This window comes from Apostichopus japonicus, chromosome 10, assembly GCF_037975245.1.
Source record: "Apostichopus japonicus isolate 1M-3 chromosome 10, ASM3797524v1, whole genome shotgun sequence".
Classification (NCBI taxonomy): domain Eukaryota; kingdom Metazoa; phylum Echinodermata; class Holothuroidea; order Aspidochirotida; family Stichopodidae; genus Apostichopus; species Apostichopus japonicus.
In genome coordinates, this window is record NC_092570.1 from 8,381,059 (window position 1) to 8,399,373 (window position 18,315).

Here is an 18,315-nt window from a genome sequence, read left to right on the forward strand (position 1 = left end):
ACAGGTTTTTTCCACACGGATTAATGTTCATAATCGCAATAGGTCATCAGATTTCCTTGGCTGAGGTCATCTGATAGACTCGAGTGAGGTCATCTAACAGACACGCACTGATTTATGCTGACCGATTTTGTATTGATCCGAAGATAGGCTGTAACAAAAAAAGATATAATAACATTTGGAAAGTTTTTCGAGAACTCGTTATAACGTACATTATTAGTTAAGTTTCTTTCCAACTACAATAAACTGCAATATTTAACTGTCCATTTTATCCTGTCAGGCGATCAAGTTGCCTATATGCATTGGTGGTCCCATATCATACATAGCTTCTGCATACACATTCCTTTATCAGCACTAACTGTTCAACGAAGTGTAACGCCCATTGCATGCAAATAAACGTTTCCTACTGGTAGTGAAATGTGGCTTGACTTGGCGTTAGATAAGAAGATAGATCTATGCATAATATAGTACTGAGTTGTAGTCGCTACGATCGACTTGTGTTATACGTATCTGTGGTGTCTAGTTATATAACTAGTAAAGAAACTTTACCATAGTACCACTTCATGCAGGTAGTTTATTTAACCGGATTTAGGATAAAATACAGACCGTTTATTGGAACAAATTTATATAGAATCCTACTTTGCCGCTTGTCTTGGCTTTTCCTTGCAAAGTAACCCGTATGGCTGACGATTCTTTCCCGCTTAAAGATGTTGCAGACGATCTGGAAAATGTCAACGAAGGCTTTGACACTTCTAAAGAAGATGATAATTTACTGAATAATGAGGTAAGGCTATAGTACATCCTAATTGATCTGAACAACGGCTTTTATTGCAGCTTGCAATTTGAGATTACGAGTCGGTTGATCTGCATCATATTTGAGAGGCAATGCGTGATAATACAATGGTTATACACAATCAAGCAGCTGTCTCCGGCATTGGGTACACGGCAGAAAACTAGCAGCAACGCTCAGCTAAGCTTCTATTTGAGAAATTTGTTTTGATTGGCAATATTTCTGAGCAGTTTATCCATTTGTTTGTGCGAAAAATAAAAGACATAGTCGGTATAACAGTGTCATTCCAAGCGCGGGAGGGGGGCGGGTTAAATTTATTTACCCGGCAATGAGAACTTTTTGCGCTATCTGCATGGGGTCCAGGGCCCGTCACATGGCCCTGGTGGGGTCCGGGCGAAGCACCTGGAAGTTATACGATATGGTGGACTTAAGAGGCTTTCATAGCTTTCAATTTTGAAACTATTAATTTAGCTATGAAGTCTAGTGTTAGTCATGAATGGTGATAAGATATTCCAATTTCCACACTTCTGAAACATCGTGTGGGATGTTCTACCACTGTATACTGGTAGCGCGCGTAACTCACCCCCTCCCCTTCAGCCCCGCCACAAAGTCTGGTTACACCACTGAGAAATGGTGGACCATGAGCGGGGAGAATTTGGCGAACAACGTAGAGAGATCTCACACAAAGTTTCAGAACTGTCGAAATTGGAATATCCTTCTAAGATATATGTTCCGTTTATATTGAGTTCTGCAAATACTGTTGACCCTTGATGAATTTTTACCTTCACAAAAATTAATAAATTAATACTCAAAATGACACCTTCTCATTGAATATTAGGCATATAAGGCAGCATGGCCTTGATTACCATATGTATGCCGACGACACCCAAATTTACCTTTCGTTTAAGCCACTTGATTCTCCTGATGCAATTAATCCTCTACATATATTGGAGACATGTCTTGAAGATGTCAGAAAATGGATGGCTGATAACATGCTTAAGCTTAACGATGAAAAGACAGACGTGATATTTTTCCATTCAAAGCATAGCAAACGAACGATCCACCTTCCTTCATTGAGAATGGGCAATGATGTCATTCCACCCTCGTCATCAGTACGGAATCTCGGTGTGTTATTTGACTCATATTTGTCTATGGAAAACCATATAAATTTAATAAGTCGGTCTTGCTACAACCAATTACGTATCATCGGGAGAATTCGTCCATCCCTTAACGAGGAGGTAACCAAGTCTCTCGTCCATTCGCTGGTAACATCTCGTCTCGATTACTGTAATGCTCTCCTGAATGGAACGTCATGCTCCTCAATCAAAAAACTACATAGGGTCCAGAATACGACTGCCAGAATCATCACCAGAACCCGTCGTTACGAACACATCACTCCTGTACTCCGAGACCTGCATTGGTTACCAATTCATCGCCGGATAAATTACAAACTCATTCTGCACGTTTTTCGTATTCTTAATGATCAATCTCCGAGTTATATGTCTGATTTAGTTAAACGCTACACGCTAGCTAGGGCATTACGGTCCCAAAGTCATCTATTTCTAATCATTCCTCATACTAACAAAGTCACATATGGAGATTGTTCTTTTAGTGCTGCAGGTCCAAAGCTCTGGAATTCTCTTCCCCATCACTTGAGAAATATCACACATATTGACACTTTTAAGAAGCACTTGGAAACTTATCTTTTTAGGCTCGAGTATGGGCATTAATCACATTATTCACATTTCTTTGTTTTATTCATTTTACTGTGCCCATATTTATGTATATTTATATTTTCTTTATTGTGGTTTATTACCCTGTCTTATATCAGGTTTTACTTTTACTGCTGTTGTTATTACTTTTAGGTTTTCTTAAGTTTGGTATTTTTATATTCCAGGTTTTGGTTCTTTTGTACAGTGCTCTTGAGCATGTTTTATTTCATGATAACAGCACTTTAATATATGGTATTTATTATTTATTATTATTTTATTATTTATAATATAGTTTTTTTTTAAACTGCTGCAACAATATTGTTACAATTTATCTCGAAGAAGACGAACACAATGATGCACTGTCTATAATTGAGGTTACAATATTAGGCCAATACATGAAAACACTGAAGTTTACGAAGAATTGTTGTTGTGGCCTTTGGAATGAAGCGGTTTTGAATGCGAATATTGTATGAATAAATATATAGTAAAGTTATCATGATAAAGAAGGCCTACAAAAAAAAATATCCAGCAAAGCTTTTCAGATTATATGTGTGATTTCAGTGAACTGTGACTTATCTTTGTATAGCTATCCAGTGAACCAGACGAGGACAAAGGGTCGACAGGATTTGGTATTTTTACCGGTGCCGTCTTTATTGTTTCAGCCGTCGCGGGTACTGGAGTGCTCGTACTACCAGTGGCTATTGCTAAAACAGGTAGGCCTATGTATCGGCTCGTGAACACACGGATACCCGGTATAACGTGGTATTTACTACCCAGTTTTCTTTAAATGCATTCTACAAATATTTAAAGGTCATCAGTTTTCTCCCCTCCATATTTCAGCTCCATTTTTTTTTTTATTATTTCGGATCGGGCGGGGTGGGGCGGAGGAGATCAAAATTTCGTACTTGGGCGTCGCATTCAACGGCCCCACAACCACATGCACCCTTAATCGTAAAATGTTTAATCAACCCGTCCTTCCGCTTAACCTTAACCAGTCTGGGTAAAATTTGAAGTGAACATAAATGGTAGATTCTATACACTAAATGCTACAATTTATCATATACAGGATGGTATGGGTTACTAATCCTAGCCGTTGTTGGAGTTACGCAGACGTACACGGGAATCCTGCTCGGCAGGTGTTGGGTCATCCTACAAGAGAGATTTGAATTATACAGACGTCAAACCCGATACCCGTACGCAGCCATCGGATATGAAGCATTTGGTCCAATCGGAAGGTATGAACATGCAGCTATCATTCGCTTCTCTTATATTTAACCCGCATATAATTGTGTCACTTTTGTGTGCTAAGCATTCTTGAAGGCACCACTCCTCAAGGTGTTGCTTTGCTAAGAGGATTATAAAAATTATACATTGATTTTTATCTAATGGGAAGTGTTCCTTGTGGCGATATAATTGGTGTATTAGTCAGAGCAAAAAGTAATGACCATTTGTGATCTTACTTGTTTAATTACTGACAGAAAACCCCCATTAAATTTACATTGTACGTTAAAGTTCCGTAAGCGATGTCCAACTGGTAAAGGTTCCAACTGATGCACCCTAATGCACCATACCGTTGATGTGGTCAAGTGGATAAAGGCGGTGGCATTTGAAGCAATGAGGCTTAGTAATCGGGAGGTTCGGGGTTTTCTATCCCCGGCCGGGTCATAGAAAGGTGGGTTTTATTTTGTCCAAGAGCAATCTACGGTTTTCCCATCTGAAATGATTTTCTAACTTGAAAAGATATTCAAAATTTGAGTTTAAATGTTGAATTGGAAGCCACCCGACGTGCAAGTTGTAATCCATAAGCCCTTGCGGGTTTCTCCCACATTTGTGGTCATTTAAGCGTCGTAAAAAATAAATGCTGATTATTATGATGATATTATATGACCGTGACAACTGGAAATGTATTTCAGTCTTCTTTGCATATCCTAATTCAAACTTATCAGCGTGTCTGTTTGTAAGTATACTTCTTCTGAACATGGGGATTTGCCCCTTTATTATACAGAGCATGCGTGGATGCGATGGCTAATGGGCGTCACAACAATCATTTGGCAGCAGTGACCGATGTCTTCATTCGTTTACCGAATAATGTTTTCCTGGGGCGGGAGAAAGGGAGGGAGAAATAAGGGGTTTAAAAAGGGGTAGGAAAAACACCCCAGTATAGCCTGTATATAGTACGACATCTATCCACCGCTTTGGGGTTAATGTGTTCGATACTATGAACACGTATACGAAGTTTCCCTTTTGCGAGATTTCAGTGGTGTTTAAATGTTACTCTTCTCACTCAATTAAGTTTTATGTCAATTTGCCAGGCTACTTTCACCCCCTTCCATCTCATGTTGAGGGTGGGAGGGGGTGGTGGGGGTGGGAGGTGTGACGCATGAACGTATAATCCTTTCTTTATCTGATCTACTTAATCCTCTCTCTCCACTTCCATCTCCATCTCTCTTTCTCCCTCTCACTCTTCTGTTCTTCTTTTTTTTCTTTGTTTTTTTTTATTAGATTTATAGTTACCGTCGTCATTGATGTTACCCTGATCGGAGCTTGTGTGGCTTTCCTCTTGATCATCTCAAGGAATATCGAGATTCTTTTACAGTTGGAATATTTGCAAGTCTGTACAGTTCTACCAATGGTTGCGTTGGCTCTTTGTCCACTCGTTTGGTTTGGCACACCTAAAGACTTCTGGTAATAAATATGTATATATATATATATACATAATTATTTGCGAAAACGTTAAGGGAAGAACAGCTCAGCGTGAATATTAAAAAAAAAACTAAAAGTTTCATCACTATGTTGTATCCTTCATTCTATGGCTGGAGTTGATGATTACGCAATCATTCCACATAGCCTATGGCAGCTGTATGACCCAGTTTATGCATTCGGCAATCGATTTGACACATATTTCACAAATTTAGCTTCGAGCTTGGATAACTATACATTGACTCAATATAATCCGATTGGCAGTGCTCTCTTAGCCTTCTTTGTGATTACAAAACCCTTAGTAGTACGTTACTGCACTATTATCCCTTTTTTATCATTTGTTATCATTTCTTTATTCTTTGATATTTTCCATTTCAATCAAAACCAAAGGTTGCAAAAACAATGGCATAATCTCCCACAAAGGATAGTTATATTAGCGTGATTGACATATGAAATCCAATTAGTATCTTGTGCACACCATAGGGTATATAGATTGGAGAAAAAAAAGATTATTAAACCTTTTTTTATCTGTACCGAGAGATTGTGCTCAATAATACCAGCAAATAACACAAATGCAGTTGGATTATATCTCAGATAGTTCACTAAAACCAATTATGTAGGATATCCAGTGTCGGTCGTGCCAAAATGACATATGCACAATGCACAATTATTCATTTGATGTGCAACTTACACAAGTAATCTGTATAATACTAGTGAGAACTGATACGTCACTTGTTTCTCCTGCCAGACGTCATTCCTGTATCTCTCGTTTTAACCGCGCGTATGGAACTATTGAATAAATGTTAACATGGCGTTCCATACGCACGTAATAAGGACTGTCATTTTATTTGTTATCTGTTGTTCATTCATACTTAGTAAAGATTCCTAAATCCTATTGGTCCATTCAGGTCAGCTGACCGTGGTTAATCCTATGAGTAACGCACGGTAAAATTACGGGGCATCACTTTAATAAATCTTTGGTTATATGTAACCAAAACTGTTTTGTTTTATGATTTGTCCCCCACACAAATGGTAGTGTATGAATGAACGGGGTTAATCAACGGTCTAGCGTGCGTTACTCACATGATTAATGCACTCCGGGTGTTAATGCTATAGCTGGATGCACTCGGGCTCCGCCCTCGTGCATCGCTTGCATTATCCCCCGATCGTGCATTAATCATGTGAGTAACGCACGCTAGACCGTTGATTAACCCCTTATTTCAATTTCGAGGAAGTAATAAACCTTGCACAAGATCGTAATACGTGGCGGAGCATGTCGCATAGACGAGACTCAACTTACTACTACTACTACTGTTGTTTCATTCGTACCATCCTAATGTACGCTATTCTTCAGTACTGTCTGTTCATTTAAACAATGCTACTGTACAGTATTATGTTTGGTTGGGTTTATTGTTTGTCCTTTCAATGCCGTTTCACTGCAGTAATGGTATAGACAGGGCGCATTCAAGTTGAGGCGCACTCGAATTGGGGCGTTAAAGTGGCGGTTTGAAGGGACAGGGATTAAATCGAAATATAAATTCTGCTTTGCAATTCTCTGAATATTCTTCCAAAATTGAAAGGCTAGGTGTAAGCCCAAGGCCGGATTATCCAAAAGGCAGATCAGATAAGTGTCCGGCCCCAGAATCAAGACCCCTGTAGATCAAGGAGCCTGTCAACATTTCCGGCCAAGACACACACATCTCTTTCTTGGGGTCGTGCCTGCAAAACTTATTAAGGTGGGAAACAATGATAAGGTGCCCGATAGGACTCCATATGGTGTTTATCTGGCATTGCATATGCCAGTTTTAATCCTTCTTTGATGATAAGACTATAAAAATGAGCCAATAAAACGTCTGCTAACTATTTTGGTTCACGAGAACAAGATCATACACCGCCCAATTATTGTGTGCTTCGTAGTAGTCTAATGTAGTACTACATGGGTGCCTTATGCGCTTGCATATGTATTTCTTTCATTGGGTTTGCAAGATAAGGCAATATGTATTTCAAGATAAGGCAATAAGCAGAACAAACCTGAATATGATTGAATTATAAAGCGCCCTCTATTTCAGTGTTGTTGCTTCATAATTTCCCTCATCAGGTTTATTGCGGTAGGAGGTACCGTTTCTACAGGACTGGCCTCCATAATATTAGTGATAAGTATTCTGCTGGAAGCCCCGCAGGCTCAACCGCAAGTCGACGTTCAGTATAACCCGCCCTCATATTGGAGTTTAGGCGCAGGAGTTGGCCTAATTTCTGTTTCCCTGGTTGGTCACGCTATATATCCAACCATTCAGCACGATATGAGAAAACAAACTGACTTCTCCCGAAGTTTGATCTTATCCTATTTCAGTAAGCAAACAAAATCATTTCCTCTTTTGTAAACATCATAGCAAACTTGGGGAAAAAAATTCTTGGCTTGCAAAAGGAAGGAAAGGTGTCAGTAACTTAAATGTGTGGGACACAAACTTTCCTGCATTCGATAAAACGGTTTGTTACACCCTAGCAAGTCTTTGCTTAATCTGTTAGATTTAATTCCTTTGTCATGCAGTTGAGCCATACACACATCAATGTCAGTTCCCATAGCAACATTTGCCATGGTAATGGTTAATTTTAATTATGTGTAGCTACTCTCGGGAGGTCACCCGTGGTGGGGTACCCCAGGGTGACCGGAAGTCCATGACTGACGGAGGGTTCAAAACTTGTCCGTGGGTGTGGCGGTCATCGTGTGTGTGTCCAATTTTGTTTCAAAAATTCCTGCTTAATCGCTGTTCCGATTTTCTATATAAACTTGGTGGGAAGGACCCCAGTTTTTTTTTTTTTATAAATTACTCAAATTGCCCAACTCATGAAGATTCTGTAGAACTTAACCATATAATAAGCTTCTATGATCATAAATGTGTAACGTTAATGTGAACGCATACAGTAGCCTTCGCTTTCTTGTATGTTGATGTTTTCATATCGGAAGTAAACATTGGTCTTAATATGTTCGTACAGCTTCTTATATGAAGGGTGAGGGTGGTGGTGTTGTGGGGGACGGGGTCCATTTCAAATGGTTTTTCTCTCATCGTGGGGTACACCTATAATAAAATTGAATCTACTTCCATTCAAATAAAGGCAAACTTAGGAAATGTTATCTTTAAGTAATATACTGTCATCAGTCTCACTGCCAGGCAATACTGCGTATACTTCCAACGTGGAAATATGAAAAGGATAGCAATGAAAATTAAATTTTTATCGCCCACCCCTCCCCCCCCCCTTCCGTACACTTTCCCTCCCCAATTCGGACTAGCGGCATAATGACGTCACTCAGTGATACCACATTTAGTTTCTTAAGTGTTTTAAGAAGTTGATCATGTTTTCGATTTTGTTTCGATGTTATGAAATTCGGTCAATTTGTAATTCAGGTTAACTAAATCTTTATTTCTTCTTGCTCAGCATTTTTGCCTTCGAGGAAAACTTGACTTACAAAGTATTTCTGTTTTTTTTTTTTTTTTTTGCTTTTTAGTTGTAGCCTCGTATTATCTTCCTTTGACGTTCGTCGCTTATTACGTTTACGGAGATTACCTTCGTAACAAGGAAAGTGTCTTCGAGGTACTCCAACCCAGCCCTATACCAAAACGATACCGCTGTTGCTCATTACTATACACGTGGTTTGTGGGTTCGTAGTGCTTCTGAATCCAGTATTCCAGGATGTTGAGGAATTAATCGGGATAGGAACTGGTGAGTATTGTTTAGTCAGTTATTTATGATCAGTCCTTCTGTTCTTTCCATTCTTGTCTTGCATTCAAAAGTATGTGTGTATGTATATGTGATCTTCCCGCAAGCAGGAACTCTCGAAAGAAGCCATGGAGGCTTTTAGACTCGCAAGCTGACCGAAGCCAATCTCTCGGCCCACATCCATTTAACGTCCATGTCGGGAAGTTGTTATTGAACAACACCCTTGTCAGACGACACACACTGCTGTCGGCGGGGAATCGAACCGGGGATCTCATGACTGGGAGACGCCGGCGTTAACCACTAGCTAGGCTATACACTCCGCAAGTAAACTTCTCTTGTAAGCTTCTCTTGTTTTTTTTCAGATTTTAGTTGGAAACGAGCCTTGACCAGAACACTACTAGTTGCTGTCACTTTGTTCATAGCTGCTTCTGTACCAGACTTTAGTAAAGTCCTGTCCTTAGTCGGCGGTACCTTATTGACAATATTATCTATGATCTTTCCACCTGTGATGTATATTAGGCTATGTAGCATGAGAAATCCGACATGGCCTGATAGGTAAGTTTCAAACATACTTTTTTTAATATATAAATATGAGCACATGCTCAATTGCTCATCTAAACTACTCTCTTTCGCTCACGGTGTGTGCTCTTTTGCTCTTCGAGTCACTCATTTTGTGCTCACGTGCTCATCACATGAACCACATCATGCGTTTATGTTTTGTTGCTTATTCTACTATGAGCACGTGCTCAAGTGCTCATCTAAACGACTCTCTTTTGATCACGGTGTGTGCTCTTTTGCTCTTCGAGTCACTCATTTTGTGCTCACGTGCTCATCACATGAACCACATCATGCGTTTATGTTTTGTTGCTTATTCTACTATGAGCACGTGCTCAAGTGCTCATCTAAACGACTCTCTTTTGATCACGGTGTGCTCTTTTGCTCTTTGAGTCACTCATTTTGTACTCGGTTTCACACAGTTAAGGGTGTGCTGTAAACAATGCACTTTTACTCTCCTTATATGACATTACCAGTCCGTCATGACTAGATGAAGCTCCTATCTAATCTAGTGGCGACTTTACGACTATGCCTGTTATTAAAATGGGGCAAAAATAAATAAATAAATAAAGCCAAAGACAAAAAATGTCAACACATGCAAGTTTAGTATCTCCCTTCTAATTATATCAGCCTACGTACCGTGAATAAAACTAGACCGTCAAAGTGGAAACATATATCATCCTTAGTGAATATGCACGTTTTGAAAACGGGTAAAAACAAATCAATACAAAATAGACACAAAGACACAGATTGCATGTTTAACGGAGAAAAGCCTGCTCTTTCTGGATTATTTGGTGGTCCTAAAAAGAGCCGTTGAATTCGATCAATCTATTTCATCTTGAATGACCTTGGTTCCAATGTATGGTGTTTTCTGGATACAACTTGAAAATTCCTTTCTGCAGTTTTTGTACCATGTGATGTGGCATGGGATTGCCCGGGTGAGGTCTTTGGTAGCTATATATCTAAGTTATAGGGAATATGGGTATACGTTACAAAGTGGGTTTGCCCGAGTGAGAAAATTATATCGCACGTCCAAGCAATGCATCTAAAATATATCCCATATAATATGATATACGGTCCTTTCTTACTCATTAGTATGGGCAATCTCAAAAATCAAAGTCATGCACAGTGTATACTATTAGAGGCGATCTCATATTGGTATCGTACTGATGGGCGATCAATACATATATACATATATCAAATAGATATATATCACCATACATCAAATTATGGTTGGAATTGCACGGGTGTGATCATTGGTGGCTACATCTAAGTTATAGGGAATCTGGGTATGTTACAAAGTGGGATTGCACGGGTGCTATCATAGTCGCTACATCTAATAGGGGATCGGGGTACATCAACAAATTGGGATTACACGGGTGCGATCTGGGGCCCTCCCTACTGAGACCATGTTTTGTCGAACTCTGTCTTCTGTGAAACTGATGAAGTCTTTGTCGGTTTTTATGCCATTCGTACTGTTTTTGATCCTTTTTTGTTTTCTTTGTCTTCTTTTCTTCTTATTTTGCAGATGTTTGTCCACTTTTGATTACCTCATAAATTCCGTTGTTATTGTTGGATCAACCATATTAGTATTAGCTGTAACTGTAGCTAACTTCAAATCGATCGAATTTAGTGATACCGAATCCTTTACATCTAACAAGCCCTGCTATCTTCAACATTGGTGAATGTTTTAAAGCATTCACGGGTTCTGGGTGTCTACAATTTCAGTTATATATTGGCAAAGTATTTGCATTGTTCGGAAGCTTATAGTGGTGAAATGAATTGGATCTATGTGTAAATGCCCATGGTTAGGGGTGTCAATAAGGTTCGACGTGCCCCCTCCCCCCCCCCCCGGCCTTCGTCGTGACGCCCTGCACATTGTTTTGTTGGGCTAAATTTGAAAAACAATAGTGGTATTTGAGGAATTGTATGGATTTCCTTCCATGATCTGAATAAGTAATCTTCTTTACATATTTTTAAACGAAGAAATATCTATACACAAGTAATTTATGTATTTCTTGCAAGCAACATCGGGGAATTTAGGATGCCTGTGTTTGGTAGCATTGAAAACGCTTTGTGGCGTCTTAATCTGTTTTTTTTTAGATCAGTTCTATATATGATCCTATTTTACTTCTATTGGGTATAACGAGGCTAAATCAGAGGATGTGCTTGACTAAGTCCACTCAGGCTTTGAAGACCACTCCAAATAACCTTTCAGTGGTGAAATCGGTAAAGATGAATAACAACTTGATGTTTATGGACGGAGGGAGAATTGGGATGGTTCCATATTGTTCTTCACGCCTATAGTGCTACAGACTTATGTGCTTGTAACACGAAGGTGGTAACCTCTTATATTAGTCTTGTTCAAGACCGTGGATGTCTGTTGTCAGTATTATACTCACGATCTCGAATTTCTACCAGCCCGCCCTCTAATTTCACCTCAGTTAGCTGTTCGGAGTATGAAGGCTTCACGGAATAAAAATGAGGTCGTCGTCAAATAGTAAGATGACGAATAGTCGGTCGTATTATACAGCTTGGGAAGAAAAAAACAGACAGTCTAGATATATAGACTATAGTAACCTCTAGATTTTACAGTTTATAATGTTCCTGGGATGTAACTTACATAGCCAAAAAGTCTACACTGGATAACCTGCGTATGTATCCAACTAGGTTTGCCCCAAACTAGCTAGTAAAATAACGACGGTTAGGGCAATTTAAAATTGCTCTAAAAGTGATACATTGGCCAAAAATTGTCTGCAGGTAGTGTTTGGTAAAGTATATTTCTCTAGAATTATGGCTAATTGAAACCGCCTAAGGTTAAAGATTTCGTATGTTAGTTAAGGGGGAGAACTACTCTTCCCTGCAGGTCATATGAAACCGATATAATATAACAGCCTATAGTAGTAGAGATTTACATTAACACAGTACTATATTTGAGAGCAGTGAGATGAGCATTTTCCTCTCATTTTAACATTTAAAACTCGTTTATGATGATGACGTCATATACAGTGATAGTTATGAGTATACGGCACACAGTGTAAGCCCGGAATCCCATGCATGACGTCACATCTACAGCGTGACGTCACGAATGTCTGGCACGGTACGTAAAAGCGCAGCAGTGTCAACAGATTCCATGTAGTAGGCCTAGCCTACTAACTATAGCACACATTTTTTGCGCAGACCACCATATGTTGCTAATGTTTAGTGATAGTGCAGTAATGATATTCTCCAGTACCATGACATTATGAGATAGTTATACAGCAGAGGATGTGCTTCACTAAAAAAAACCCAGCTCGAATCACTCCAAGATTAATGTATGTCGTCCAGTTACAGAGTTGTTGACAATTGACAATTCATAATCATGGACGTGAAATATGAATAAAAGAGACTGACTTCGGTCAGCTTGCGGCTTTGATAAGCCAATGAGGCTTGTTCGCGAGTTCCTGCTTGCAGGAGGATCTAAAGTACATACAGTATAGCAGTTGGATGAATTCAAATTGTTATTCTGCAGGTAATACCGCCCATCGCTATACCGACGCTATAGGCATACTGTACGGAATGTACAACTAATTAACCTTAGTTCGTTCGTTTGGTACAGAAGAAACATTGGGAAGTTTGCTTTAGTTTCCTCATTAATTGCTATTATATTGAACAAAGTTCAAAGTATAACCAAATTAAAAATGCTAAATTTTGGTTGGATTATTAGTAAACCATTTTCTGTGTCCTTAATTTGTCTTGTTTTCCTTCGTTTTCCTTTCTTTTTCTTAATGTTTGTGCTTTTGTGTTTTTTTTTTCATTTCGTTTTGCTTGTTTGCTTTGTTTTTTTTTTTGGCGATGGGAGATGGGTTCAATACCCGGGGGGGGGGGGATAGACAACTTCCACAGCCTGGTGTGCATTCAGTTGATCACTATAAAAATTACTTTAAAAATCACTTTAACATTAATTTCAGTTAAATCTGCAAAGACGTTAGAAACCGCGTCAATTCTTAATGCTGTATATAGAGTTGTCTTTATTAACGGTCAGCCTAATTAACTCAAGTGGTCACTCTCGGCTCGACAAGTCCGACTTGTTAACGTCACGTTCTCCCTTCTTCTTCTTCTTCTTCTTCTTCTTCTTCTTCTTCTTCTTCTTCTTCTTCTTCTTCTTTTGCTTATCAAGTGTAGAACTGATGTTGAATTAAACATGAAGTTATCTCGGCTCTCGTCATCAAGGTCAATATAGAAAAGATCCTTTTGAAAAATGAAACAATATCGTCGTGGAGATTCTCGTCGATAAAACATAAAATTACAACTCACAGAATTAAGTACGCCTGTTAGTTTATTGAAGCTTAGAAATAAGTCAAATATGTTGTTGTTTTTTATTAGTTTTTGACCTTTTAGTGATTACCAGCGGCATAATTGACTTAGATGCTGGTTCGGTATACAGCCTTGCAATGCATGCACGTTCTATATACTCAGTTTCAGTGGATGCCCTCACTGTTGTTACAGTTGTTGTTGTTTTTTCCAAAGTATAATTTTTCCACCAGATTCTCATCATCCTGGACACGTCTTTTTTGCCAGAATGATTCTAGAGTATGTTGTTATAACTTGGAGAATTCATATCCAGTGGCGTAGCCAGGATTTTTTCAGTGGGGAGGGGGGCGCTGGGGGGCTTGAACATTTCCTGGGGGCCTTGACCATTTTTTGTTACTATCTAAGCGGAGCGCCACCATGAGTTGGCGCGCAGCGCACAGAAAATGTTTAGCTAAAAAGGCCTCCTAGATCGTTGGAAATGACACTTCCCAGGCCTTCTAAGCTGCTCTAAAGTTTTCTCAACATCCTTTATTTTGAAATCCCATGTTTTGATATGGTCATCAAATAGTTTAGTGAAATGAAAAAAAAAAACAATCTTGTAAGTTACTTTGAAATATCATGACATATCTTTTGTGAGTTTCACACCGGCATTGACATTTTTCGACAAATCTGCAAATTGCGCGTGGAAAATAAAGAAAGATTGACTGGGCTTTCAGCCAAGTAACATACTGAAATGACCGAACTATATGTCAAACTGACATCAAAGATTGCGTCTGAAATATTATTAGGGTGATAGACTGATTGGCCGGCAGTGGCGGGGCTAGGGGTTTTGGTCAGGGGGCGAGAATGGCCTGTAGGGGCGCTTTCGATACTATCTAAGCGGAGCGCCACCACAGGTTGGCGCGGAGCGTACAGATTTTTTTTGAGTAAAGATATTCCCTAGATCGCCGGAAATGACCCTTTCCGGGCCTTGCTAATTTGCAGATAAACGAAGAATAAATATGTGTCATCGCCATTTGTGACAAGTCGGAAGTTTATATGGGTGTTGAAAGTACATGCGCTTCATCACAATCCCTGTGGCATCTTTATGAGTGCTCATGTTTTCGAAAAAATAGATCGAACACCCCGTACAGTTCTTGGAAAGAGTTTCGTACAACAGAATTAAGTGCCGATAAATTAAATACCGCCGTACGTTAGAGTATTTTGTCAGTAAACTACACCAACAAAATGTGACAAATGTCAATAGGTAGATGAGAGTGCAATTAAAAAGTCAATAATCGCGAATAAGTAAAAACAAGCTGAAAAGGGCACCAGCAGTCCATTTGAGTCCGTCAGGGGGGGAGGGGCATCCGCCCCTGCGCCCCTGACTGTTTGGACGCTCCGCCACTGTTGGCCGGTAGTTCTCAGCGATAGTGTTGTCTCCTTTCTTGAAAATTTGTTTTTTTAGCGGTTTAAAGAGCATCAGGGTACGTCCCAGAAGTGAAAACCCGATTGAAAATGTAACAGGGTATCGAGGCAATGACGCGAGCAATGATGTGAGAAATGATGTCAGCATTTTTTACCTTTTAACATCTTCTTTGGCATTCAAGTACCTGGAAACCACCTTTCTATAAGGGTATAGTATTGCTCACTAGCTTGTTTGATCAGTTAATGCGCACTGGTTACAAGATACCGATTGGCTGTTTGTATTAGTATTTATTTGTATGTTAGGGATTATGGATATTTTAAAAAGAGTGACAAAGGCAAAGTTTGCCCGAACAGTCGAACACACAGATGCAGTAGTAAACATTATGTGCGTTGTAGTCTTGTAGAGCAGGAATTATATTATTCGACGGTCGTTAACATGCGTTTTCAGTACAGTGCGACAACTGTAGACTTCTCGGCCTATGCGCTGTCACGTCAGGTTTTTCAGCAACTATAGCCTACTGCCGGTCCGCGGTCGAAGGGTCGTTCACGAGTGGTCATCATGGAATTTCGAGACCATTCAGACCAATGATATATTTTTCGCACATGTAATTTTTTTTCGACACCCAAAATCCCAGTGGGGGCGACTGTCGCCCCCCCCCCCTCGTAGCTACGCCACTGTTCATAACTAAGTCAATGAATATGTTGAGGGTGCCGGGTGGTACGGTAGTCAAATTCTTGCTGAACGACTCAACATGCAGCAGTGACCGTTATTTGGTTTTCATCACATTTTGATGAAGGGGAATGGGGCGGGGTGGGAGGGGCTGGGGTGTTGCTGATTTACCTTTAGTATTCCAGCGTATAGGATTATATTCCTCTACATTCTCAATCTAGCATTATACAATAGGGCCAATGCATCATTTTCATTCATTTTCGTGGACTGTATTATTCTCATTTTTCTGAAGCTGAAGATCCGCTTATATAGGGATGAACCGTAAGTTTTATTTCAGACCCAGATTTGAGTATTGTTGATTCTGACGGTTCGTTTGTTTTATGTTAGGTTTCCTATGCTACTTTATTCTAGCAGCTGCACAGAAAAAAGAAAAGGAATAATCTACGTAAAAATAAAATATAAAGTTACAGCAACAACAATAGAACCACCAGAAGACATAATGAAAAAAGAGAAATAATAGGAAATCGTTCCAAGTCGATAAAGGAGAAATTGAAATTAAACACTACATAAATGTATATTGCCGTGTAGCGTGCAGTATAAACCATACATAATCTATGTGTTGATGACTTAGTTTAGGGAATTGCGATCATAAAAACAACAGTTTTTCGCTAATGCATCTTCGCTGCTTATATATCTATACGGTGGCAGATTCGGTTACTTAGCAACAATTATTGTGCGCATGTACAACCCATTTAAGTAGCGAGGCCTGACAAAATGTGTGCGTGCGCGATCATACAAGGAATTTCAGCTTCACGTAAAGAATGGACGTATATATCTCGGAATTTATTAAGACGGTGAGCTGGCTTACAATGTAGACAATTACAAGAATGGTGGAGCATGCCGTGTAGAAGATAACTAAACTGTGAAGCAGAAGACTGGGAGGTGAGTATATGACTTTTGTGGTGAATCTGGCAGTAGCTCTTGTTTTTTATTACCGGTTTACTTCTTCTCAGTATAAAATGAAACATAATAAGTAACATGTAAACATATCTTATTCGCGAGTGACCGCAAACTATTAATATAAACATCTATATACTATATCTAAATATCTAAAACATTCCAACACTTAAACATAGATGTCTGGTATATGACTGCTAATATATATATTTATATAAAAAAATTATACAGATATGGGTACACCCTATATATCAAAGAATTTGCATTAATACCCATATCACTTTGGGCACGTAATATATATATATATATATGTATATATATATATATATATATATATATATATGTATATGTATATATTTATATGTATATTATGTATATATGTATATATATATGTATATGTATATATATATATGTATACATATGTGTATATATATGTATATATATATATATATATATATATATATATATATATATGCAGACAATGTGTCTAACTATTGGCCTATATAATATCATCTTATAAGACGCGGTCAAAACAACTTTTAGTCTCATAGCGTGCATGTATATAGAGCTATATTGCTTCACTGACTCAGTGTCTGTTTGGACTTTCTTATGACATTAATCTATATTGCATGTTAATGCCGGATTTTATGCATGTCCATTTATCAATCGTATAACGGAACATGCGTTAATGAAGAGCGTAATGGACTCTCCATGGTGTTCCAGTGTGTTTGAGTTTAACAACTGGGATCATATATGTAGTACCGACAAGCAGAATAATGTAAATGATGAAGGAAAAGACAATTGCTTGTTCGTTCGTTCGTTCGTTTGTTCGTTCAATCTTGTGTATCTCCAAATATGCGTAAAGACAAAACTTTCTTGGACACGTGAATGTACTTTATACATCTGAGTTCCAATTTTTTGATTCCTAGACTATAAATAGATTCCACAGAGCGCCAGTTGACGTGTATGGTTATTAGAAAAATGCATAATATTTAGATGAATCGTTTCAAGTTGAACATTTATTGTAGTATTTCAGAATACGCGAGCGTCGAGTATAAATTTCAATTTCAAAATGAAATAGATTTATATATGAACAATTTATATGGATATATAATGATATGTTTATGAAAGTGAGAAATTAATTCAAATGTAGCCGGTATCGTCTACTAATGATATAATCTTGAATTGGTTCCTTGGAATTATTTCTTCCATGGAACAAGTGTCGTATACTGACCTTGAAGGGGGATGTATAGGTTCACACAGTCGTATATCACTTTCGTTGATAACCACTCATTATATGTACATATAGGGTATAGAGGGGAGGACCATAGGCAAGTGGCCCGGTGGCTTGATAGGGCCCGGGAAATATGGGATAAGAATAATGTATTCTCATTTGTATTCATACATAATGAAAGAAGAAGATTGTAAAAAATGACCCGGTAACATAATTGGCGTATACTTTGATATACGGTACGAGGCCTGCATACCCCCCCCCCCCCCTTCCCACCATTTACTTG

At 38.8% G+C, this 18,315-nt stretch overlaps 1 protein-coding gene across 2 annotated transcripts; it reads left to right on the top strand.

Annotated features, from left to right (window-relative positions):
- The first annotated feature begins 426 nt into the window (after positions 1-426).
- LOC139975361 (uncharacterized) lies at positions 427-13,136 on the top strand. 2 transcript variants are annotated; one of them, XM_071983253.1, is made up of 8 exons: positions 427-781; positions 3,086-3,212; positions 3,566-3,734; positions 5,002-5,184; positions 7,298-7,548; positions 8,705-8,919; positions 9,279-9,471; positions 11,000-13,136. In XM_071983253.1, exons 1-6 carry the CDS (start codon positions 677-679, stop codon positions 8,863-8,865), a joined length of 996 nt encoding a protein of 331 aa, XP_071839354.1. In that variant the 5' UTR covers positions 427-676; the 3' UTR covers positions 8,866-8,919; positions 9,279-9,471; positions 11,000-13,136. The 2 variants fall into 2 exon arrangements, with proteins under 2 accessions (XP_071839354.1, XP_071839355.1); XM_071983254.1 differs by lacking the exons at positions 7,298-7,548; positions 9,279-9,471; positions 11,000-13,136 and having other exon boundaries at positions 8,705-8,908.
- Positions 13,137-18,315: the final 5,179 nt, after the last annotated feature.